This window comes from Panthera tigris, chromosome A1 (genome assembly GCF_018350195.1).
Source record: "Panthera tigris isolate Pti1 chromosome A1, P.tigris_Pti1_mat1.1, whole genome shotgun sequence".
NCBI lineage: Eukaryota > Metazoa > Chordata > Mammalia > Carnivora > Felidae > Panthera > Panthera tigris.
The window spans coordinates 24,688,436-24,716,165 of record NC_056660.1 but is presented as its reverse complement, the minus strand read 5'-3'; the positions used below and the strand labels follow the sequence as shown (position 1 = coordinate 24,716,165).

Genomic DNA, 27,730 nt, shown 5'->3' with positions numbered 1-27,730 from the left:
TAAAACTTTAAAAACGGCAATAATTTCACGAAAAATATGGACTTACTACCAACAGGAGATGACCGTGCCACTACGATAAAGTAACTGTATTCCTAACATATACTTTAGTCACATGAGATATTCAGAGGCAGCAGAGCAAGAAAAATTTTAAATCCCACTTCATCATTTCCTGTTAATGCCAAAGAATGGTCTCATGGTTACAAAGGAATGTGGATACAGAAACACAGAAGACAGGTTCTGCTTACTTTTATCATCTCCACTGTTGTAGGTGTCACTGTCGGGAGAATGTTCTCGCCGGCGCTTAGGTGACTGACGAGGGCTAGGACTCCCTTCATTTCTATAGCGCTTCCTAAATAGGACAAATATAGTTTAGAAAATTCCAGAGGATGAAAAAGAGATTTCTTTACTAGTTTTCAGTATTACTTCCTCACTAGAACTACAAAATATAATTGTAAGAGAGCAATACTGTGAGAGCTGTATCATATAAAAGGTGTTCAGCATGCATCTTGAATAAAATTCTTCACTTCGTTTGTTAAGACATACAATTGTGATTTAAAACACATGACAACAGGTCTTTCTTCATCAAATCGCCAGATTTAATAATTGCATGGTGGTAACATGTAAGAGAGGAATTAATGTACCGTCTACTAAAACTTACTCATTAATTTTATCTTTTATGATAAATACTTTATGCTGGGAAGCCAAATGAGAAAATCAGTATCTGCTTTGGAGTCAAAAAGATATGAATGCAACTTACAGCCATGTTACCTATTAGGTAACCTTAGGAAGTTCCTTTAAATCACTGAACCTTAGCTTTCTCATCTGAAAATGGTGGGAAAAAACCAGGGTCCATCTCGTAAAATTGCACTTAGGAATAAATTAGTTTTATCATAAGCCTAGTGCTAGTTATGTTGTGAGTACACTGTAAAAATTGGTTCCTTCCTTTTTCTTAAAACTAAATCACTTGCTTGGTGGCAAATTAATAAAATAATTAAAATGTTCACTATATTTCTTATTCTTTAAGTTAAACATTAAATGACTAGTGATTTATATCTCTGGTACTTAAATTATTCTAGTGAGTTCCTGTATTGTCATTAAATTTTGACTACCTTTTTTTTTTTTTTTAAAACCACTGTTTATAAATACTGTGGTCAAAAGTTATGAAACATACTGCAGCACACATATCTCCCTCACGGCTCATTTACATAAATGAGTAACCAGGGTTTCGGAAAAAAAAAAAGAGATTAGTGTGACAACTTACAGGCTCAAGTTTGGATAGTTCCCTATCCAAAGCTCCTGCTATCATTAGGCCGTCTATTCTCCCATTCTTTGAATCTGGGCTGGCCCACCGGCTTGCTATGACAAGAGGATGTGGTGAAAGTGACAGAGTGTAAGTTTGGAAAATCAGGACTCAAGATGCATTGCAGCTTCTGCTTTTGACCTCTTGGCATGTTTCTATCATTATATGGAGAGTTTAGACTATTGGAGAATGAAAGGTCGTGTGAAGGAGAAATGAGATACCCTAAACAGCAGCCAGCACTAAATGCCAGGCATGAAGAGTGAGGCCAGTTTGGGTAATCCAGACACAGGTGAACTGCCAGACCCACCTCGGAAACATGAGTGACCCCAAGTAAGATCAGCAGAACTGCTCTGCTGAGCCCAGCCCAAAGTGCTAATCCACAGAATGATGAGATGACTGCCTCTTATTTTAAACTACTAACTTTATGTGTGGTTTGACGAATAGCAAGAGGTAACTGGTATATTGAAATAAAGCCAATAATTAAAATGTACAAAAAAATAACTTTAATTTCTAGGAAGTATCTATAGAAATAAAATTAAGAGTAAAATAAATAGTATGGCAAGTCAGCAAACAAAACCTGCATAATAGGGGTTAAAAAAAGCTTTTGGGTAAATTCAACTACTGAGATGACAGTACAATTGATAAAAACATCAAGATATTAATCTCATACAGCTATTGTTATAGAGCTGTTTGACTCCTAAGTTTGTGGGGTCCTTGCAACGTTTGGATTGTCCAACCATGAAAAACCAGAAGAAAGTTTTGCTACTGTAAGCAGAGATCAGAAGCATGGAAAAACGAAATCAAAGCACAGGACTGCATAATAGATAAATAACAAAGATTTCACAATTTTCATCTTAGAGACTTTAAGGAGGTCAGAGAAATATGTATTGTATGCCTACATGTGTTAAAAACAGTATCTGAATTTTATGTTAATGTAAGATTATTTATTGGGGAAAGGGAAGCCAGTGGATGTGAACTACAGAAAACCCTGGCTGCAGATTGAAGGGAAGCCAAGACCTAATAGAAGCAGCCTCCACTTCTGTGCCTTGTTCTTTGTCCACAGTCATAATCTACAACAGCAATGATGAAAAACAGCCGAAAGCAGGGAGCTGTATTCACCATAATTCACATGAGCTAGAAGCAGAAGCAATGGAACTGAGTATATAAATTATTTCCAGTTTGTTTTAGCAAACTTAACCATACCCTTTATCCCAGCTGGTATTAAAAAGGAAAAGAAAAAAAAAAAAAGGCAGTTAACTCCAATAAGCTTAGTTTTATGTCCATGAAACCTCAAAACTGACCAATCAGAGTCCAAAATTCTCATGGCTACAGTGATTTAATTTAGCTCCCTTTCTTTGTCTATTCCTCAACTGATGAGAGTCCCAACATACATAGAGGGCTGTGAAGCTGACAGGCATACACTCAGGCCATCTTAGCCACCATCTGGAGAAAACTCACACAGAAGAAAACAGTGGAGAAATGGACAGACAGGATTCCTGATACATTGTTTCAAAGTCTGAACATAGTCACATCAGAACAAATGAACTCTAACCATGGACTTCCCAGATATCTGAGCAATCCTTTTTTTTGGGGGGGGGGGGGCAGGGGGGAGGGGAAAAAAAGAAAAAAAGAGAAACTGTCCTCAGATACATGAGAAGATGGGAACACATCTTTTTTTTATTTTTTATTTTTTAAATTAATTTATTTTTTGAGAGACAGAGACAGAGTCTCTGTCACAGACTCCGAAGCAGGCTCCAGGCTCCGAGCTATCAGCACAGAGCCCAACGTGGGGCTCGAACCCACGAACCATGAGATCATGACCTGAGCCAAAGTTGGCCGCCTAACCGACTGAGCCAATCCAGGCGCCCCTATGAGAACACGTCTTTTGATCCCAATAATCTACTATAACTCCATAGCTCAAGATAGGTCAAGTCTGTATCTCTCTTCAGTGGTTGCAGGACTTCCTTCAGTTTTAAGACCCTGTGAATGCTTCTGTCACTGGAGGTAGTTGACTCCAGAGTTATAAGCACCTAAAACTCATGAAGGATTATCAGAAATGGCACAGTCACTATTTTTTGGTGACTTGCCAACTCCATCAACTAGTTTTAAGTGGGTTTGATGAGAGATAGGTTCACTGATTTTATCACTTTTAGGTTGCATTCCTGTTAAAAACAAGTCGACAGAAGTCGAACAAGCCAATATGCCGTCAAAAATGGCACAGAAAACAAGAGTGATTAATTATATCCATGGCTACAGAAATAGTAGAATGAGAAAGTGTTTTTCTTCCTGGACAATTCAAAAGACTTTAAACACCAAGTATGTATTAATAAAGTTGAAATCCAGGAAAATGTAGAGAGGGAAAAGAATTACAATGAAAATTTCATGACAATGAGATGTTTTGAACTCTACCGAAATGTAACTTTAAAAACCAGATCCATTCCCATTCTTACTTGGACTTTCTCTCATCGTGTCCATCTCTGGGATTCCGGTCTTCTCGGGTATCTTCCCGCTTTTCTCTGCGGTCATCTCGTCCTTTGTCTTTGTCTTCCCAATCCCTCTGACGCTCTCGTTCTTTCTCTCTTTCCCTCGCTCTCTCTCGTTCCCGCTCTCGCTCTCTCTCCCTCTCCCGTTCTCGCTCTCTCTCTCTCTCCCGCTCTTCTCTTTCTCGCTCCCGCTCTTTTTCCCTATCTCGTTCCCTCTCTCTCTCCCTCTCTCGATCATGGTCACGATCTCGCTCTCTTTCGCGGTCCCTCTCCTTTTCTCTTTCTCTTTCTCTCTCCCGCTCTCTGGCGCGCTCTCTCTCTAGTTCTCTCTCCTTCTCTCTTTCCCGGTCCCGCTCACGCTCCCTCTCCCTCTCGCGCTCTCGGTCTCGCTCTCGCTCCCTGTCTCTTTCTCTAGCCCTTTCATCTCTTCTGTCCTCCACTCTGTCTACTCTTCGTTCCTCTCTTCTTTCATCACGCTCAAGCTCGTCATTCCTTCCCTGATGTCGAATTGGTGAGCTTGGTCTTTGATCTACAATGAAAATCAAGTTTTGTCAGTGATTAACTTGACAGATAACCTATTGGTAAGACAGCACGGCAAATTTTAAATTTTATCTGTGTATAGGGTCACGCTGGCAACAAATCAGGTTATTACATTTACTTTTAAATTAATCATCCAAAAAATCACCCCTAGATGTTTACAAATTTTTTTTCTTAGAGGTAAGTTTTATTTGCCCTCTAACTAACATGTTTTCTGCTCCCCAACAACCCCCCTCCCACCACCCGCTGATCCACCTTTGATCTTTCTCTGCATGCTCCCTACCCTACCTCCAGCCCACTGCTCCAACCCCACTTTCTGCCATCTCTACCCTTCACCTCTGATCTTCTCTGTCCCCCCAGCAGGACCTGAGAACACTGGTGGCAAAGGATAGGGGCAGCAGGAGGTGTAGAACATAGGAGCTGAAGGAAAAAAAAAATTTCCCTCGTAAGTCACACCTCTAATTTCAGGCTAAAATATATACACATCAAAGTGCAGCTATTATGTGAGGAAAATATAGTAGAACAAAACATCTGTCAATAATTGTTGCTGCAATATCAATTTATCATAAACTAGAATATTAAGGGTACTGATGCTTAGCAATCTTGAAGTAATCAAATATAAAGTGTTTCGTATTAGCGATATATATTTATACTAGGTTAGAAGTTTTATTCAATCATATAACTGACCACTCAGATGAAGAGCTGTTTTCTTAAAAATGTTAACTGATAATCTCATCACATTTTATATATATATATATATAAACATATATACACACACACACACACAAATATATATGTGTGTGTATACATATATTTTTTTTCCCAGTACATAAATCATATAAACACAGAGAAAATGAATACATGCTGCCCAAATGCCCAGTTGAGCAGGAAATTAGTCTGGGATCAAAAAACGTATAAGAAAATGGTGTTAACTTTTCCACAGAGCTAGCAATTTTGGAAGTAGTTTATTGTGGCACAGTCTAGGGTACTGTGATGTTCCTATTTTCATATTATGTACTAATGTTTATGGGTTAGTCATCAAGGTCATACTGCAGTATGGTCAACAGGTTTGCAAGTGGAATATCTAGCACCAACTTATTAAGCAGAATAACTTTAGGATATTTCCAGGGAAAGGTTCAATGTAGTAATTTGAAGATCCTGTCTTATCACAGACAAAAAAGACAAGAATTATGGACATTTGCTCTTTAGAGGTAACAGATCAATACAGAAGTTCATAGAATTTTAACGCTGAAACAAAACAAAACCTTCTCCAGCCCTTTCCTTCTTAAAAACACAGAAATTATGGTCCAGAAGTTGACTAGCCAAAGTCATAGAGATGGCAGATTTATTAGGACTATAAGGCAGTTCTCTTAAACCCTTTCTCACTTTTGCTGAAACCAACTTAAAATGGTTCTACTGTGCACCCTTGATTCCCCAAATGCCACATATTTATGGTCTTAGACCATTTGAGTTCCTGGTTTAGGGGTCAAACTAATGTCACAACGATTACAAAACAACCTGAAATTCAATACTGCAACTTGTAGTAATTCATACTTGAAATTTCCGATTATACCAATGTCAGAGAACAGACAGTTTTATGCACTCTTCTCTGACAGATAAAAACTGTTTTCCCCAACCAAAATGACAATGTCCCTTACTTCAAAGAAAATGAAAAGGATATAAGAACACCACTTTAATGTATCTAAATTATTTTTCCTATCTTTTCCCCAAAATGTGTTCACCAAAGATGTGATTCTCTTCATATATTTATCTTAATGAATGACATACCCATTCATGAAACCCGGCATCTCTGAGTTATCTAAGTCCTATCAATTTCACTCTCAAAATATTTCTTTATTCCCTTTCCTCTCTCCATCCCTACAGTTAATATTATTAACACAAACTCTGATCACCTGTCACATGTCTAGGTCACCAACAGTCTGTCTAACTGGTTGGTATCCTTCCCCAGACTCGCTTATACTTTTTTCATGAAAACTCTATTTTGTCCAACTGCTTAAAAAGAGTGGTCTTGTAGGCAGTGAAAAGCAATTACATCAAAAATTTTAGCCTGATTTATTAGGCTATGTAGAACTTGGCCCATAGTCCCTCACCAATCCTTTCTACTAGCTTCTTTCCTTCCCTACCAATTATGGCATATACCTCTACTCCAACATCAGAATTCATTACTGCTCCAAAAGCATACGTTTCTTTTAGTCCTACGTGTTTGCACATACTATACCCTCTCCCTGCAAAGTGTTTCTTCCACTGTTCCTTCTAGCAAACTCTTTAGGGAGCTTTCTGGGTTTCCTCACAACTCTCTGTGCTGCTTTGTTGTCTCATAGAACTTCATATAGTGGCAGCATTCATCCTCCTTCAATTGCCTATTTGTGCCCTAATCAGCCCATGAAGAACTAAAGGGAAGATGGAAACTCCTGAGCACAGAACAAGGTGCCTGGGCACATCTCCACCCTCAACGTCTATCACTCTCCCTACTGCTCATCATACCCGGGTCACATTGGTCTTCTTTCAAACTCTAGGACATATTAAGATATTTTCCCTCTTGGGGAACTGGCACATACTCTTCCCGCTGCACGGAATGTTTTTACCCTCAATCTCCGCAATGCTAGCTTCTCTTGCATTTGTGCATCTGCATAAATGTCATCTCAAATTTTTCATAAACCATCTGAAGTAGGTCCCTCTCTTATCCTTTATTTCTATCTAGGCCCCTTCTTTGTTTCCTTGGTTGCACTCAATAGTCATTCCTCTTTTGGAGGAACAGGGGTGGTATCTTCTCTCCCGTGAAGTTCTACAAGGACAAGAACTACTTTACTTGAAGGACCCTAGCAGAAGTGCATGAGCTCTCAAAAAACATGGTAGAATATGTCAGTAACCTCAAAAATACAGTGCTATTTTAATCATACAACTGGTATTTACTGAAGTAGTTACAGTAAAGTAAAACAGAAAGAGAACAGGACTTGCAATCAGAAGATACGAGTTTGAATTACAGCTGGAAAACTTACGTCCCTGTAATAATGGCAAATCACTATCCTTCTCTTAGCCCAAATCCCCTAAGTTATGAAACATGAATTCTCTTATCATATCTCCACTCACAGGAATATTATAAAGATAAAAGGATTGTAAAGAATATTTTATATATATTCTCTGACTTAATATTGTAAAAGATATTAAGTCGGGACACATATATATAAAGCAACTATCAAAATTCCTGGAAACTCAATACATGGATGGTTGAGAAATAAAGCTAAGATTGAAACCAAATTGTACTACTGAATTCAGGAATAAGATGAAAAAACCCTGAGCTCGGATATCAAACGGGGGGGGGGGGGAGAAGAGATATTAAAAAAGCATAGCATTACGAGGACATAGCGTTAGATTAAACAGAGGTGAATCAGCATTAGGGAAGATAGAATTTCAGGTATCAACACACAACATATAAACTCCAGCCTCATCTGTAACTAAGGAAGCCCTACACATCTTTTAACCCAAATGCATTAGGCTTACCCTAACAAACTCAAATCAACCAAGTCTGATCTCATCCATACTCCCAAAGTACCTGGTGTCTTAGTGGCTTCGTTCTCTCATCACTGCTCATATCAATATACACTATTACCTTTGCGATTCAGTCCACTATGAAGCATCATTATTCAATTTCCTACCCCTTCAAGTTTTGTACTGTATTAATCTCAGCATTATAGCAAACCTTACTTTAGTAACCAGCCAAAGTTAGCAAGACCTTCATAAGATCTTAGAGTTTAAAATGCCCTAATATATACGGACAATAAAAGCTTGTTAAAGAAAGTCCTTATAACCCTTCCTAAATGACTTCCGGTAATCTTGTTGCAAAACTGATTTAAGAGAGTAAATCTAATAGAGTAGAATCTGATACAGATATACAAGATTTTTAAGCTTAAGTTTTAGCTTAAGATACGCCAGAATTTTTAGCTTAAGATATACAAGAACATAAAATTAGCCAAAGCCAAGTATTACAGGTTCTCAAGAAGGAACATGCAAAAAATGTTTCTTCGAACAACCCCCAGCCCTATCATCATCTTTTCCCCGCCCTGTTCTTTTGACAGCCCTCTAAGACTTTATTATTACAACTAATGAGTGAGTGGCCAGGATACCGGGGTGAGAAAGTTTAAGTATCTCCTAAATCAGAAACGCCTAGACTGGCACCCAAGCATCTATATTCTTCGAAGGGGTATAAGCCATTAGGTTAAGGCGAGAGACATTCAGCAGGGAGCCTCAGTTCTTGCAGCGTGCAAGCGCTTACTGCACCTCAGTACCCACTCTGCTGCCAACCAGGTACTCTGGTGGCTAACCACTTACATACTCTCCAATAAACAAGGAAGATCATATGAGTGAAGACAATAGTTTCAAATGTGTCAACAAGCAGAAGTCTTAAAAGATAAATTAAAAAAGTAAACGGAGGACGGTTTTTCAAAAACGATTCTCCCAACCACTGGTGGTCATTATTTAATAATACGCCATCTGACAAACCTCTCTCTCTGTTGTCACGACGGTCTCTCTCTCCATGTCTTCTCTCAAACGAAGAATCCCTTGCTTGATCTCTGTTGTCTCTTTCAGGATATCTGTCTCTTTCAGGATAGCTACTTCGAGTTTCCCAGCTGTCATGATAGTTGCTACTACTACTGTGACTATCAATTTGAGAACCTCTTGTGCCTCGACTTCCTAAACAAAGGATATTCACACAAATGTTTAAACACATACACTTTATTCAACAAGTTATATCAGTCACAATCTTTTTTCCCAAATAAAACATACAAGTCAAGGTGTGTTGGGGTTGTTGCTGTTTTTCTTTTTTGGTGTTTCAAAGTATGGTAATCATTGTTGAAAAGAATATTAAACGTTGGATCGTAACACCCAAATGGTCTAATGATGGGCTCGGGTAAACTAGGTCCCAGTTTTTACTATCTATTAAAAAAGTCATAATGGAATCATAAAGCAAGAAGACTCATTTCAATTAACCCAAATCCTCCTCCCCCCCCAAAAAAATAAAAGCTATCCATTCATATCTAATTCACAGAAATATCATGAAAATAATGAAAAGTAGATGTATATTATTGCTTTGATTACAATTTGTAGCAAAAACATTCCAATACAGAACCAAAGTACTTTGTTAACATTAAGTGGTGCCTAAAAATTTTCATTAAAAAATGTGGGAAATGAATGTTCATAGTAGCTTTATTTGTAAAAGCCCATACCTAGAAAGTACCCAGATGTCTTTCAATGGTGAATGGTTAAACTGTGGTATATCCAGACCATGGAATACTACAAGGACCAACTACGGACACGTGTAACAACTTGGATGAAACTCAAGGAAATTATGCAGAGTGAAAAGGATACATACGGCCTGATTCCATTATGCAATATTTGTGAAATAAAAATTGTAAAATGGAGGACACATTAGTGGCTGCCAGGGGCCAGGGACGAAAGAGAGGAGTTAAGTGTGGCTATAAAGGGTCATACAGGGAGTCCTGTGATACACAGTTGAGTATCTTGACTGTGGTAACGGTAATGCAAGGCTACACAGCCACTGCTGGAAAACGGTATGGAGGGTCCACAAAAAAATTAAAAATAGAACCACCGTATGACCCAGTAATCCCATTCCTGGGTATATATATACCCAATGGAATTGAAATCAGGAACTGGAAGAGGTATCTGCACTCCCATATTCACTATAGCATTATTCATAATAGTCGAGACATGGAAGCAACTGAAATGTCCCCTGACAAATGGATAAAAAAAACGTGGCATATACATATAATAGAATATTATTCAGCCTTAAAAAAAAAAAAAAAAGGAATAAAAAAAGGAAAAGAAAAGGGGGAAAAAAAAAAAAAGGAAATCTTGCCATGTGAGATAACATAGATGAACCTGGAGGACGTTACGCTGGGTGAGATAAGTCACCCACAGAACAACAAACACTATGTGTGTGATACCGCTCACATGTGGAATCTAAAACAGTCAAAGTCTTAGTAGAACGCTAACTGACAGGGCTGGAGATAGAAGGAAACACAAAGATATTAGTCAAGGGTACAAAGTTTCAGTTGTATAAGATGAGTAAGTCCTAGAGATCTACACTATAGCATAATGCCTGTCCACAGTTATAATACTGTGTTGGAAACTCAAAAATTTGGTAAGAGGGTAGACCTTATGTTAAATGTTCTCATCACATACATACAAAATAACAGAGAACCTGAGGAAACTTCTGCAGGTGATGGATATGTTTATGCCATAGACTGTAGTGAAGGTTTCATGATTATATATGTATCCCCAAGCTCAAGTTGTATACATTAAATATGTGCAGCTTTTTGTATGTCAATCCTATCTCAATAAAGTGGTTTTTAAAAAATACATACAGCTACACACACACACACACACACACACACACACACACACTCTCTATAATAATAGGCTTTGAGCCCTTAAAAGAATTACAGAATAATTCTAAATACTATTAGCAATGTATTTTAATAATAAAAATATACATATAGAATGCTTTAATAATTAAAGACCACAAAGAAGAAACTTAAAACAATTTTTAAAGAATAAAGATGAGCCCCACATAACATCTAGGAAAAAATAAGTTAAATGATAGCTTAGATGCAGCTAAGAGATAATTAGTAAAAAAAAAAAAAAAAAAAAAAAAAGATTACATCTGAGGATACAACCCAGGAAACAAAAGAGAGATAAAGAGATGAAAGTTAAGAATCAAAGATGATATAATAAGATTCGACATATGTCTAACCTATGCTGTTTAGAGTCACATTTAAAACAAAAAGATACAGTAAGGTTGAAAGGATGAAAAAAGATACTCATCAAATACTAACCAAAAGAAATGTTAGTAAAATAACGTTCAAGACAAAAAGCACTATTAGGGATAAAGAGGGTCATTCTACAACGATGAAAGGAATAATGTGCCTTATGAGTACCTAACAGTGAAGGCTTCAAATATTCAAAGGAAAAACTGACCAAATCACACAAAATCGACAAATTCACAATGACAGTGGAAGATTCAACTCACTTCTTTGTAATGTTAGAAAAGGCAGACTAAAACTAATTCCGTGTAGATTTGAAAGCATGGTTAACAAGCTTGATCTCAGAGACACCCTTTGCGTCCAACAATTAAAAGCACACCCAGAACATTTATAAAAATTTCTGAGCCACAGCTAAGTCTTAAATACAAATCCCAAAGAGCTGACTTCAAAGTCTTTTCTGACAACAATTAAAATTAGGGAAGGGGATTTATTTTAAAAAGTATGATTAAAAATTTTAAATCCCTTTTCTACGTAACTCATGAGTCAAAGAAGAAATCGTATTAAAACTTAGAAATAGTGTTTAGAATGGTTACTAATACAATTATCACACATTTCATAACAAAGGAAAACCCAAGAGTAGAAATTAATAGACCAAAAGAGATACAAAGGATACAAAAGAAATACAAACCAAAGATTAGTTTTTTGAAAAGACTCAATCAAAATAGCCTTATCTTTGGCAAGACTGAGCAAGAAAAACAAGGAAACATAGTCATAATAGAGATTTAAAAGAGTTTTGAAACATCTTTGTACCAAAATTTTGAAAACAAATTTCTTAGAAAAATATAACTTACTATACTGCTTTAAGAAAAAAAAACAAATCTATGACTATTATAATAATCTAAATCTGTAATTCTTGTAAGAAACTCAATTGGTAGTAAAAGCTCTAACCATCAAAAAAATAGGAAACCAGGTTTAACAGACAACTGTCGTTAAACTGTCACAGAATACATAAGTAATCATACGTCAATTATTCTAGAGGAAAAAAAGAAGCAACACTTCCCAACACATTTTCTATGTCTAGTATAACTTTGATTCCCAAACCAAACAAGAACATAAAAAATGAACTATGCAGTGGTAATGCTAGAAGCGGTTCAGGCTGGCTTGAAAGAGCCAATTGTGCACATCTCTTCTGCTGTTAGCAGCTCAAAATCTGCCATTTTATAGCATGGAAATTGGCAAAAGCTAAAAGCCAGGGCTTTTTCTGAAGAGTTCATTGTTCAGAATTTACCAACATGCCACTAATTATATGTAATCTCAGCTGAAAACACAGATACTTAATTCAACATTAAGTTTTAACAAACTTATTCTAAAACTTTAAAAAAATGAAAAAATTCCATTTATCTTAGAAATGCCAGGATAGGGGCACCTGAGTGGTTCAGCCGGTTAACATCTGACTCTTGATTTCAGCTAAGGTCATGATCTCATAGTTCAGTTCATGAGACTGAATCCCACATCGGGCTCTGTGCTGACAGCACAGAGCCTGCTTGGGATTCTCTCTACCTAGCTCTCTGCCCTTCCCCCATGCACGTGGTGTGCTGGCTCTCAAAATAAACATTAAAAAAAAAAGAAATGCCAGAATAGTTAGAAATTTTTAAAAATATATAAAACGTAAGTAGAAAAGTTAAAGGGACCAACTATGACCTTCTCAAGATCCAGAAAAAATGGTCATGATAGAAGCTGTTAGCTAAGTTGGGAAAATTAGCAGACATCCTTAACACAGTAAAAAACATCTGCTAAAAATCTTCAAACACCATGCTTAAGAGTGAAATGCCAACAATAATACTTTAAAATCTGAAACAGAGCAAAGAAGCCCGTTATACCACTCATATCCCATATTATACTGAAAAAGATTCTCAGCAGGTTATTGACAGTACATAATCAGAAAAGAAAAGCCAAATCTGTGTGTTCCCAGACATAAATGTTTAAGAGAATCTAACTAGATCTACTATGAAAATACAGCAACATAACAATGTAAGATTGATATACAAATCTCAATTATCATTTCCATACACCGACAGCTTAGAAAATAAAGATTTAAAAAGATATTATTTAGTGACACAGTTATTCACTGAAGCACTGTTCAAGAACAAACAAGAGTGAACCACCTGAACATCTATCAATATAGGATTTACAGTAGTCTTCCCTATCTGTAGCTTTGCTTTCTGCTATTTCAGTTCCCCAAGGTCAACTGGGATCCAGAAGCAGGGGATTCTCCTCCTGACATCTGGTCAGAAGGTCAAAAGTAGCCTAAGGCTACCTCATGATGTCTACATTCTTCACCTCACTTCCTTTCATCACACAGGCATACACCATGTCACCTCACAAGGGTGAGTACGGTACAGTAAGAATTTCAAGAAAACCACATTCACGTAATTTTCATTGCAGTATATTACCATTGTTTTATTATTAATGTCTTACTGTGCTTAATTTATAAATTAAACTTTATCACAGGTGTGTATGTACAGGAAAAGACCCAATATATATAGAATTCAGTATTTTTTTTTATGTTTATTTATTTGAGAGTGCGTGTGTGTGCACATGCATGGGGAAGGGGAGACCCAGACTCCCACGTGGGCACCTGAAAGATGCTCAATATCACTCATCATCAGGGAAACACAAATCAAAACTACAAGGAGACATCACCTCACACCTGTCAGAATGGCTAAAATCAACAATACAAGAAACAACAGGTGGTGTGGAGGATGTGGAGAAAGGGAGCCCTCCTCCTGCGCTGTCGGTGGGAATGCAAACTGGTCCAGCCACTGTGCAAAAGAGTGGAGGTTCTTCAAATGGTTAAAAACAGAACCACCCTACGACACAGCACTGGCACTACTAGGTATTTACCTAAAGAATATAAAAATACTACTTTTGACCTAAAGAATATAAAAATACTGCTGCAAAAGGATACATGCCCCTCTATATGTACAGCATTATTTATAATACCCAAATTATGGAAACCAGCCCAACATCCACTGACTGATGAATGGGTAAAAAAGACGTGGTATGTACATATACGATGGAATATTATTCGGCCATAAAAAAGGACGAAATCTTGCCATTTGCAACGACATAAAGTCAGAGAGTATAATGCTAAGTGAAATAAGTCAGAGAGAGACAAATACCGTAGGTTTACATGCATGCGGAATTTACAAATAAGTAAAGATTAAAAAAAAAGAGAGCGGCAAAGCAGAAGCCAGACTCTTAACTACAGAGAACTAGCAGAGCTCTGGCGGGTGAGGGGATGGGTTCGACAGGGGATGGGGATTAAGGAGCATACTTGTGATTAGCACTGGGACTGTATGGAAGTGCTGAATCTCTATACTGCATACCTGAAATTAACATTACGCTGTATGTTAACTAACTCGAATTTAAATAAAAACTTATAAAAAACTTTACAGTATATCCTACAGTAGACAAATGCACCAAAAAGAAGGGGTTAGTTGTTTATCAAGTTGACTGAAGTGGAATGATCTCCAAGGTATTTTTTAAGTGAAAAGAGCAGGGTATAGAGCAATACATATGTTTTTTTAAAAAGTGCATTTGTAAAACCAGAGGGGATGAGTACACACACAAATCTGCTTGTGTAAAATATTTCTGGGAAGGATACAGACAAAACTGGCAAGAGAATGAATGAGGTCAGGGGTAGCGGGGAGGTCTCTCACCACACATCCTTCCATACTTTTGAAATTTTAAGCCATGTGAATGCATTATTAAAAAGAGAGAGAACTTTTTTTAAGTACCATTGACAAGCGCACCAAAAATGCTGGGTACCCAGGAATAAAACCTGTACAAGGCTTTAACAGGAAAAAGTTACAAATTCATCAATTTGATGCATTTGAAAAAAAATCCAACAGTTTTCATGAAATTTTTTAAAAAACAACTCATTTAAAAAACGTGTATGAAAAAGCAAAAGGCCAAGAAAAGCGACGACTACTATGAAGGAGAAGGTAAGGGGCCTTCAGCTTAGTGTGAAGCTGTAATGTTGACCAAGATGGACCAAAAGATCAACAGAAAGAATGAGTGCTCAGAATTCTGTAGAAGCATTTCAGGGGAGGGAGAGAAGACAGTGGAGGGAAAAAGGCCAAAACGAATTCAGTCCAAGCAGTTCGGAGACAAATACGTTTAGGTGGGTAGTTACTGGGTGATGGCAAATGCGTTTTAGGGGAAGGAAAGTGGCTCGAGATTCTGATATGCGATAATCGGAGGTGGTGTGAAGCGAGCACAAGCACACTGCGGGATACACAGTCGTGTCTGATACCATGAAGTCTGAAAGTCCACCATTTTAATCCCACTTGAATAATCATCTTACCATACATGTACCTGTTTACTAAAAACTATTTTCTTTTCATTCTACTTTTATGCCTGACAGCAATTTTCTTAGCGTTCCACATTAATCAAGAGGGTAGGCATGACTGGATATAATTCAACCAGGGGATCTCAGGATCGGGATCCATTTATCTTTTGCTGCTTGGGCAAATTCCTAAATCTTAGGAATTTAACGCTTCCTATTTGGAATTTATAGGGAAGGCCAAAATTCAACTAGTTGAAAATTACTTTGACAAAATGATGACTAATGAATGTAAAAAAGAATGCATTTAGAAAAGAAACCTTAAATGATTTAATAATTTCTATATAAACATACAAGATACAGTTTATTGACAAGTCAAAAACCTTACCCTTTTCAGGTAATTCTGGACCTCTCCCCCTACTTCTGCCCATCCGGTCATTCCTAATTTCACTTCGAGACTCATTTCTGGCATCATTCCTTATTTCAGTACGAGAGCTTTCTTCTCTCAAATGGTTTCTGCCATAACTTCGGGATTCTTCCTGATAGGCATCCTCCTTTCGATGGGTGTCTCGACTTTCACGGTCCCTGTAGTCGTGGGTATCACGAGCAGACCGAGAATCTCTGGGATCACGGCTCTCTTTGTTATCTCTGCTATAATCTCTCATCTCCCTGGAGTCCCGAATGTCTCTGGAGTCCCTCAGTTCCCGTCGGTCTCTAGTATCCCTGGCATCTCTTCGATCCCGGCCATCTCGAGGTTCTCGGTCATCTCTGTGGTCTCTAGAAGAGCTCAGATCCTGTTCATACTCTCGTTCTTCTCTTGTGTCCTTTTCTCTATCTCTTTTGCTTCTGGTCTCTGTAAGGCAAGTGTGGGAACGAACTAGAATTCCTTTCACAAAATTTTGAGAAACAAGACAATTTACGTAATTTGGAGCTTAAACAATTTTTGAAACATAGTAATTCATGTTCGTTGCAGACAAGAAAGAAAGAAAACATGGGCAAATAAGAAAATTAAGACCATATATAAGCTAAAATTCCAAAGGTAATTTTATTAACGCCTGGATATAACTTTGTTCTTGATTAGATAAACTCTGAATAGGATCTTCCAGTGCCCCAACTTACCCATACTTACAGATCTTCAACAAATGAAACAAGTAAGTTGATCTCCTATCACTGATGGCTTATTTTTTAGAAACTACTTTTAGATCCAGAGCTACACAGTGACTTTAACCACCTCCACCAGACTAGACCACCCATGACCACCTCAAATGTACTTAAAGCACTTAAGAGTGGCCTACAGTTAGTAAGGTGGCTGGCAAAGGGATATTGTTATTCACCCTCTCTTTTCTTCAACTGTTTAGTGGGATCACTCCTGTCTCTAAAGTTTTCTCTACTTAAAGCATTTTCTAATACTTCATAGAAAAATAAGAAAAGAGCTGCAGTTTTTAAGAAGTTGAAACAAAACTCACTGATCATTTATTTCAACCTTGTCAGTGTAAATGAAGAAATAAGAGGCCCAGAGCCTAAATGGCTCAGGCGACCCCCTTTCTAAAGGGAATTTGCAAAGAAGAGAAACTATTCTTTAGACATGCCTGGAAGAGGCATAAATTGATTATAGCATAAATCTGGTATGACGTCAAAGGATTAACAAGAGAACCTCAAAAAACAAACACTGCCTTGTTTTTAAATCAGTTTCCTTTATATGTTGCTCTTAGACACTCTGGAACTGCCTCAAGATCTGAGGCTATTTTAGCATATGTAGTAGCTTTAATACCTAAGACATTGTAAAGTTGTCTTCTTTTCTCTTTGCCCCGTAACTAGGTCTATAGACCTTCTCCAGCCACCTCAACACCTAGTGTCCACAAGACCCCCGAGATTCTGCCATTAATAACTCCTGCCAGTTACTTTGTCCATGTGCTTATATCCACAAATGCCTTTAAGAACAGAAGCATCAGGCAAGGATTTGATAGGTCTCCATCCGTTTTTGCGCACACCTGTGACTTCGAGTCCTCTTTCAATGCCAACTGTGCCTAAAAATATGTTCACTCACTTACCAGATCCTTTTTCCACAGGTCCCCCATCTGTCTTTACAAATGTATCTAGTTACTGTATTTTGTCATCTACTTCCCCATTCTTCCACTAAAATTAGTTTTATTTCAGAAAATGACATCGAAATGGAGGAACAAACATCTGCTACATCTCTTATGTGGAAGGTTAAAGAAACACCTTCCTTACAAAGAAACTAAACACATGGTTTATTATTAAATGGATTCTTCCTGTAATATCAGCCACTCTTAGCACAAAACAAGCATTCTTATAAGACTTAAATGAATACTATTTCCCCTCATCATTATTTCAAAACAAAGTTATTAAACACACTAAAGAGTTTTCATTCAGTCAGTGGTCATTAAATATATACTATATTCCTGGTCAACTCTAATTAAATATCTTATTAAAATTAATAGATAGGTGTTAAGAGAATTTTCCCATCTTACCAAAGTTCCATAAATACTGCTATGCCAATCTGGTTCCAAAATCATGTACACAAGAAGCAATTCTATGCAACAGATGTTCTCTCTGGTCCCTACCTATGCATTCATCATTTTCTTGAATAAAAGAATCTGATTAACTATTGCTTGTACTGTTGATAGAGAACAACCAAATTCAACACCTTTCATAGGAGACTGCGGTAACATACTCATGGAGAGGCTTATTTTAAAATGCATGTTAAACAGAAATGTTGCAAATAAGCGGTATTTCCTGAGTACTCATTACGTTCAAACACCAACTCAGGAGAAGTGAGGAAAAAACTTTAAGTAAATAAGGACAAGAAGCTTGGACAAGGAGTAGAGAAAGAGATGTACTGCCAGATTAGAATAGCATCTCAGCTTGAAGAGGGAGTAGCAAATCCAAAGTTAACTTAATTCTCAGGGATCCAGAAAGGAAAACAGCTTTGCTTACTTCTTTCTGGAGTTACACCTAGAAACTTGATCGCGTGGTTTACACAGAGCTTCTTAATGGTCCCCCAGCCCTTACCTCTTTATGAATGTCTGATGCTTTCAAACTCTACCCCCTGGGTTGCTGCTTTTCTTTCGTTCACATCTTTGTTTTTTTTAAAGGATCAACTAAGCAATTAGAGGGATGCTCTAAGAATCAGACAGTCCAAAATGTCTAGCACCGGAAGAAAGCACCGCCTTAGTATACACGAAAATGCCCATTTACACCATACATTTCATAGCTTATGTTCCCGTATCATTAAAAGTGCCTCCTACTGCCCTCAAGAACTCTTCTGTTACAGAAGACTTACAACACAGTTCTCCTCTTTTCCTTAATATAACAATAAACCTGAATGTCTGGTTTTTTAATAAAGAAAATACTTAAAGAACTCTAAAAAAATCAAGATAAAGTACATACCTTCCCTTCTTTCATGACGCCGATCATGAGACTGTGAAGCTCGTTCATGGTCATGCCTCCCTTTCTCTCGCATTGGAGAGCGATGTCTTGGGGGACTTTGCTTTCTCTGAGGAGAAGACAGAGAATGTGAAGGGTAAGGAGAAGCAGAGCGTCGTAAAGGTGGAGTTATTGTCCTCTGATATGATGGCGAAGGAGTCCTTTTTCGACGAGGAGAAGGAGAATGTCTTTGAATAGATGATCCTGACTGTGAGGAAGATGAGTGATGTCTAGAAGATAGAGGAGAATGATGCTGTCCTACTGGGGAAGTAGACCTGTAAAAAAAAAAGCAACAATGAAGAGCCTGAATGTTAAAGCTAAAAGTGTGAACCATAATTCCAGGATAAATTTCAATTCACAGTGCTGTACAATACTAATTTTTTTTTCTAAATGTTTATTTACTTTTGAGAGAGAGAGAGAGAGAGAGAGACAGAGTGCGAATGGAGGAGGGGCAGAGACAGAAAGAGATGCAGAATCCGAAGCAGGTTCCAGGCTCTGAGCTGTCAGCACAGAGCCTGACGCGAGGCTCGAACCCACAGACAGTGAGATCATGACCTGGGCCGAAGTCGTACGCTTAACCGACTGAGCCACCCAGGCGCCCCTAAGTTAATTTTTTAAGATCTGATTTTAAGTCAGCCCAAGGCCAACAGTTGTAGATGAGATATGCACTGCCTTGCTCCCAAGCTTTGGCTCTAAGGTACACTTCCTTTTCCAGGTAACACTGTCCATGAGCACAGGTAGGGAGAAAACTACCCTCACTTACAGTATGGAATTCACTCTTATCAGAGATCATCTCTGACAGTGTGAGTAGGTACTTGGAGGGAGGAAACCAGAAAAAGCTGAAGAAAATACCCACTAGAAGATCTAGGCAGAAAGTGGCTGTGAAAGGCTGGTAATTCAAGGCTGCAGGGAAAAGGAAAAGTTATCACTGGCTAAGCCAAACCTAGCCTGCACAGCCTGGGTTGACATTTAGGATGGGGAAAGAATGCTACAGTGAAGGAAAGGACATACTGTCCATAATCTGTCTGTATCTTAAATAACCCATGTTCACTCTTAGCCAGCACAGATTAAGTTCATGAGTATTGGTTTATCTAAGGCTTCTTCTATGCCCTTCAAATCTTCTTTCACTGACGCCAGAGAAACAACTTATAACCTCACAAAGCACATCTGAATCACTCCTACAATGTGTTATGTCCTGGGCCCTGTCTACAATGAATATGCAAAATGTGTGTGTGATGGAAAGCTGGAACACATACATTTGTGCAATAACTAAAAAGAAATGTCTAAAAAACAACAGAGACCACATAACCCAGATGAGTATATTCCTCAAAACAATCATTTTGAAGACTAGATGTTTGTTCCAAAAGATTCTGGAGTCCTGGTCAAAGTATTTTAGATTTACATTCAGTGTCTATGATAGAGATGTTTTTAGCATCCACAATCCTAACCCAGGGTTTCTCACTCTTGGCAGTACTGACCTTTTGTATTCGATAATTCTTTGTAGTGGGGAGGGGGGGTGTCCTGTACATCACAGGATGTCAGCAGCACCCCAGACTTCTACCCACCGGACGCCAGCACCACCTCCCTCTTACCCCCATTCATAACAATCGAAAATTACCCCAGACATTGCCAAATGTTCCCAGGGAGGCAAAACCACCCCTCATTGAGAACTGCTGCCCTTAACTACGCTGTTTATCAATGATGCCTTAGCAGACCTTTTATCAATAAAAGCTTCAAATACATAAAATATATGTTACTGACTCAGGAAAGTGATCCAGTATATTGGAAAGAATTTTGCAGAACAAGAATTTCAGCAAGTACACAAAAATACCTTTTGGATTAATAACTGACTAAAAAAAGTCAGCTAACTACAACATGCTGCCCTACTCGGGAAGTAGATATTCACCTAAATATTCTTGTTATCAGCAATTCCACTAAGCCTTCATGTCTTTCATAAAAATTATTTCCTCTTCATAAAAAAAAAAAGCCATAAGCCACTGTAATTTAACCGACTCTTAACAGAAATGTTTTTACTTATAGGTATGAGTAGAAATGCTCACAGAGTCTTACCCAAATTTGGAAAACCATCTATCATCAATGGACATTCAAATGCATCTTAGTCAACAGAAAAATACTGCAAGATTGAGAATCAGAATGGTTCTTGTTTGGTGCTTTCCAATTTCAATTTCATCAGGTTCTAGTCAATTTGGAAATATCTAAATTGACAAAATAAAAAATGTGGCTCTTCAATGAACTGAGATTTTGGTTAATTTTACTTATGGAGTATACTAAAAATTGTTTCAAGAATGTCTGCAATACCTCTTGGTAATTAGTTCACAGAACTTAAAAAATGAGAGTTCATAATATCACTGAAAAAACACAATTATAGTCTAATCACATTTCTATTCAAATTTGGTGCTGACAGGATGGAAGTTTTAAAAAACTTCAGTTCAAGCTTAGGATAATCACCCTACCAAATTAAGGTCAGAGCACCAACGTGGTATCAAGTTATGGTTTCAGCATTTTTCTGTTTACCTAGCCTTCAAGAAAAAAAAAAAAATTAGGAAAACTGTTGGTTTAATTTAACAGCATCTGTTATGGACTGAATGTTTGTGTCCCCCCAATTTCCACAAGTCCCCGATGTGATAGTACTTGCAGGTGAGGGTCTTTGGGAATAATTGGTTTAGATGAGATCCTATGGGTGGGGCTCCCATTTTGAGATTAGTGTCCTTACAAGCAAAGGAAGAGAACAGAGCTCACTCTCTCCCCCCTCCCTGTGAAGACACAGTGAGAAGACAGCTGTCTATGAAGTGAGCCTCTCCCCAGGGATCTCATCTGTCAGAACCTTAACCTTGGACTTCCCAGCCTCTACACCTGTGAGACATGAATATCTGTTTAGTTTAAGCTACTCAGTCTATGGTATTTTGTTATAACAGCCCAAGTTGGCTAAGACAGATCTTTATATCTTCCTGTTATTATTCTTTTAAAAGTCTGATAACTAAAGAATAGTGAAAAGAGAGGATCTGTTACCAAAACAATATGGGTCAAATTATGGATGCCAGCCTAACTGGACCTGGGCCTATGTTCATTCTGCATATAGAAAATGTGTGAGTCTAAGAAATAAAACTGTCTTTGAAACCTGATAAAAATTATTAGTACTTTGGCTTCTAAACTACTGCAGAGATATATTAAAATACATTTCTACTTAGAAGGGCGGTAATTTTAGATTAACTAGTCTTGGGCTCTGGAACTGGATTGTTTCTCACCTGAGGGAGAAAAAAGAGGGGATATTTGAAGCTCAAATAAAGAAAAAAGAAGAGTTTATTGATGAAGAGAAGCTATATACCTTAAAACAGAAAACTGCACACTGTTAGCAAAAGTACTGTGATTTATAGCACATAGGGAAAGCCAATCTTTATTCTGACTTGATTCTAATAAAAAAAGTTTTTAATGCTGATATAATTAAGACATAATATGAGATGAGAATATTTAGGGTATATTTCATTTGGGGAAAAATGTGAAAGATTATGAAGTTAAAAAAAAATGTCTCTCATTCAAGATACTATATTTTACCTACAAACCAATATGTTTACCCTGCACTTTCTTAAAATTACTAATACCAATTTTTCTTACAATGATGGTTTCTATTCCTCCAATATGAAAATATGCTTTTATAATGTAACAGTTATAACTCACCCTTTAAAATCATCATGCAAAAAGTATACTTAAAAAAAAACCCACAAATGGACTATGAACACTACCAAAATCTGCTTCCTGTGGTAAAATACAATATAACACGATACAGATTTCACACATAGAAATATTTAAGCTGTTTTATTTTACATAAGAAACATATCCTTATATAAAATAGTCATTTTAATTCACTGAGCAAATATTAAGTGAGCACCTTCTATGCTCCAAGCATTATTTTTGGCACTAAGAATGCAGAGGCAAAGAAGGCAGACAAAACCACTCACATAATAATAATAATAATAACAACAATAGCAATAATAATAATAATACCAATAATAACAGCAGGTAACACATATATTGCTGTGTACATGACACCGTTTTAAGTACTCTCCATATAATAACTCATTTCCTGTTTATGACAACACCCCTAAAATAAGACAGCCAGTGGACTGAAAACCAGTCTGCCCTAACTATATGGTCTAGAAGTAGACCACCACCAAGAAAGCAAAGCAATTTCAGCTCGTTAATGCAACAAAGTTTGTAAAACAGGGTAATGAAACAGAAACTGTTAGGTCCAAAAAATAAAATAAATGTGAGGCAGACAACTTTAGGTTGCTTGGAAGGAAAGGGCCTTGACTGAGAAGGTGAAATCTGAACCATGAGCTGAAAATCTGGGGACAGAACTTGCCTTGCATAGGGTTCAGCAACAACAAAGAAGGCAGGCAAGAGATATCACCAGACATGAGGAAAACAGAAAGACAAGGGTAGCTTCAACTTATGAGTGGAGAGTTACATGAGAGAAGGTCAGATGATGTGAAGTCATCCAGGTCATGGTAAAAGTCTGGATTTTATTCTCAGCATGAAGAAAACCCCTGAAGAGATTTAGGCAGGGAAGTGTCATTCAAAATCTAGCAAGATCTCAAAGGATAAAAATCATTATGAACATCTCAACAGATGCAGAAAAGGCACTGACAAAATCCAACATCCATTTATGATAAAAATTCTCAACAAAGTGGCTTTTGAAGGAACATACCTCAACATAACAAAAGCCATCTAGGACAAACCCACAATTAACATCATATCCAATGGTGAAAAACAGAGCTTTTCCTCTAAGATCAGGAACAAGACAAGGATGTCCACTCTCACTGCAATTATTCAACATGGCACTGGAAGTCCTAGCCACACCAATCAGACAAGAAAAAGAAATAAAAGACATCCAAATTGGTAAGGAAGAAATTAAACTGTCACTATTTGCAGATGACATGATACTATAAAGAGAAAACCCTGAAGTCTCCACCAAAACACTATCAGAATACATGAATTCAGTAAAGTTGCAAGGTGAAAAACTACTACACAGGAATTGATTGCATTTCTATACAACAATGACAAAGTAGCAAAGTGATATTAAGAAAACCATTCCATTTACAACTGCACCAAAAAACAATCAAATGCCTAGGAGTAAACTTAAACAAGGAGGTGAAAGACCCGTACTCTGAAAACTATAAAACACTGATGAAAGAAATCGAAAATAACAAATGGAAAGACCTACTATGCTCATTGAGTGGAAGAATTAATATTGTTCAAAAGGCAATCTGCAGATTCCATGTAATTCCTATCAAAATACCAACAGCATTTTTCACTGAACTAGAACACATAATCCTAAAATTTGTATGGAACCACAAAAGACCCTGAATAGCCAAAGCAATCTTGAGGAAAGAAAAAAACAAAGCTGGAGGTATCACAATTCCAGATTTCAAGATATACTACAAAACTATAGTGATCAAAACAGTATTGGCACTGGCACAAAAACAGACACATAGTTCAATGGAACAGGACAGAGAGCCCAGAAATAAGCCCATGTTTACGTGGTCAATTAATTTATGACAAAAGAGGAAAGATTAAATGGGGAAATGGAGTAAACGGTGCTGGAAAACTGAACAGCTACATGCAAAAGAATGAAACTGGATCCTTTCTTCCACCATACATGAAAATAAACTCAAAACGGATTAAAGACCTGAAACCATAAAACCTCTAGAAAAAAACATAGGCAGTAATTTTTTCACATCTGCCTTAACATTTTCCTAGATACGTCTCCTCAGGGAAGGGAAACAATAGCAAAGATAAACTACTGGGACTATACCAAAATAAAAAGCTTTTGTATAGCTAAGGAACCATCAAAACAAAAAGGCAACTTACTGAATGGGAGAAGAGACTTGTAGCAAATGATATATCCTGTAAGGGGTTATTACCCAAAATGTATAAAGAGTGTATATAACTCAACACCAAAAAAACACCAAGTAATTGCAATTAAAAACGGGAAGAGGACTTGAAGAGACATTTTTCCAAAGAAGGCACACAGCTGGCCAACAGACACATGAAAAGATGCTCAACATTACTAATCATCAGAGAAATGCAACTCAAAACCACAGTGAGACGATGACCTTACAACTGTCAGAATGGCTAGAAATCAAAAACACAAGAAAATAACAAGTGTTAGCGAGGATGTGGACAAAAGGGAACCCTCGTGCACTGCTGATAGGGAATGTAAACTGGTGGAGTCACTCGGAAAAGCACTGTGGAGCCCCCCCCCGTACCCCAAATTAAAAACAGAAAAACCATATGATGCAGTAATTTCATTACTGGGTATCTACCTCAAGAAAACAAAACCACGCATTTGAAAAGTTATATGCACCCCTATGTTAACTAGAGCATTAGTTACAATAGCCAAGATATGGAAGCAGCCTAACTGTTCATCAATAGATAAACAGATAAAGAAGATGTGGTATATATGTGCAATGGAATAGGACTCAGCCATAAAAAAGAATGAGATCTTGCCATTGGCAACAACATGGATGGACCTGAAAGGTATTATGCTACACAACACGTCAGACCGAAAAAGATGAATACCACCTAACTTCACTTACGTGTGGAACCTAAAAAGAAAACAAACGAATAAAGAAACAAAAAGTAGAAACAGACCCGTAAATTCAAGAGGCAAACCGATGGTGTCAGAGGGAAGAGGAGTGAGGAGATGGACAAACTGGGTGAAAGGGAGTGGGAGGTACAGGCTTCCAGTTATGGAATAAATAAGTCACAAGGATAAAAGGTACAACATAAGGGCCACAGTCAATGGTATTGAAATAGCGCTGTATGGTGACAGATGGTAGCTACGCTTGTGAGCCCAGCATACTGTACAGAGCAGATGAATCACTGTGCTGTACACATGAAGCTAAATTATGTGTCAAGTATCCTTCAATAAAAAAAAAATCTAGCAAGATTTTACCTGTCTAAATAATTACATCAGATGGAGAGAGAAAATGCTTCTGTGTGAGGACTTGTTTTAAACCTAGAGTTTGCTGTCCCTTTGCAGGAGGTGATAAATACTCCCTGCAAGGGGAAACGTTTTTAAGTCAACAATCTACAAAAAGAGGAGAATACTTTTGTCTGTGGGAAGCTTTTGAAAGAGATCTTCTCATAAATATATAATGTACTTGTAAAACAGATTTGATTCAAGCAAACTAACCAATCCTACATAAAACAAGTAACCCTAATCCGAGTACTCATAATTCTGGGTCAATTTCAATTTTGCATTTTGCGATGAAGAAATTTCAAAAGCCTCAACTTAAGAATAAAGACTGTTAAGATAATCCTTAAATCAACACATCCTTCAATGTTATTAAAACCTAGATTTATCATTTAAATCGCTTAAGAATTTTTTTTAAATGTTTATTTTGAGAGAGATTGAAGAGTGAGCAGGGGAGGGGCAGAGAGAGAAGGAGACAGAGAATCCCAAGCAGGTTCTACAACATCAGCGCTGAGTCTGACTCAGGGCTTGAACTATGAACCATGAGATCATGACCTGAGCTGTAATCAAGAGTCAGTAATAGAATTTTTCAGAATCTTGTTCAAGAGCCTGACACAGATTTGCTCAATCACATGACTTAGTGAACTAAAAACTGTACCCGCCATTGTGATAGAAAGTCACAAGAGACAAGTACTTGGTATCACATGAGAAGATTGTTTTTAAGCTTTAGGAGTAAGAGAGTCAGTATTCTGAATAAAATAAAATCCAGAAACAACACACGCCAGGTAGAAGATAGGAGCCAGTTGCCTTCATTCAAATGGAGACATTTGAATGAAGGCAACTGGCTCCTATCCTCTGCCTGCTGGAGCAAGTTAAAGTTATCACTTTCTCCTGGGATGGGATGGGGTGGTGAGGTGATGAGGGAGAAAACCAGACTACACCAAGAAACAACAAGCAACCAGTCTTGGGAAGGAGGAAGGTAAAGAAAAGTCCTCAAGGCTCTGGACTCATTTCTCAGACATAACATCTAAGATCAGGCCAGCAAAATGGGTAACCAAGTAAGGGAGATTCTTGAAATCCTTGCCATTGTCCTGAAAGTCCTATCCAGTCACAGGTCATTTCACTGTCAGTGAAAAAAATTACCACCAGATGCCACCAAACCACAGCCAGACTGGGATAGATTTTGCTGGTGCAGCTGAGTGCCTTTCATTAACCCCACTATGCAGCCCCACATTTTTACTCGATTGACTATCTGGCCTCCATTTACCATGGTATACACTTCTGACTGGACCAATTACTGGAACCTTCCCAACTACCTCTTGTTCCTGAAAACCTCTCTGAAACTGCTTGAGAACAACTCCCCTCTCAAGTCTCTAATTTCGCCAAGTATGTTGGACAAAAGATACAAGTACAATTTGTATGGACATAAACACCATTCTACATTTCGTAACTCTCTAATGAGCTCAACAAATTTTCCCAATATCCCATCTATGAAAGCCCAAAACTGGATCAATTGGACCAAAAATTGTGAAATTGCTATTTTCCCCCCAATGTGACTGCGTTATTTTGATATTTATAAAACCCTTTCATTTTGGGGGCACCTGGCTAGCTCAGTCAGTAGAGCGTGCGACTGTTGATATCAGGATGGTGAGAGTTCAAGCCCCAAGCTGGGCACAGAGCTTACTTAAAAAAAATAAATAAAACTAATTTTTAACACAAGTCTACCATAAATTTAGTGTATTATAGAATTATATTCAGCTATATTACATATTTCTTTAAGTGCCTTAATTTTGTATCTCTAGCCTAAATCACATT

At 37.6% G+C, this 27,730-nt stretch overlaps 1 protein-coding gene across 5 annotated transcripts in view; it reads right to left on the bottom strand.

Moving 5' to 3' along the window:
* ZC3H13 (zinc finger CCCH-type containing 13) overlaps nt 1–27,730 on the bottom strand; it is a 96,062-nt gene that overhangs the window by 18,298 nt on the left and 50,034 nt on the right. For all 5 annotated transcript variants that reach the window (XM_042972824.1, XM_042972711.1, XM_042972905.1 and 2 more), the window contains 5 exons: nt 18,883–19,193; nt 15,860–16,324; nt 8,842–9,033; nt 3,751–4,312; nt 246–349 (listed from right to left, as the gene is read on the bottom strand). In XM_042972824.1, the coding sequence (XP_042828758.1) occupies nt 246–349; nt 3,751–4,312; nt 8,842–9,033; nt 15,860–16,324; nt 18,883–19,193 (1,634 nt within the window). The remainder of the gene's footprint in view (nt 1–245; nt 350–3,750; nt 4,313–8,841; nt 9,034–15,859; nt 16,325–18,882; nt 19,194–27,730) is intronic.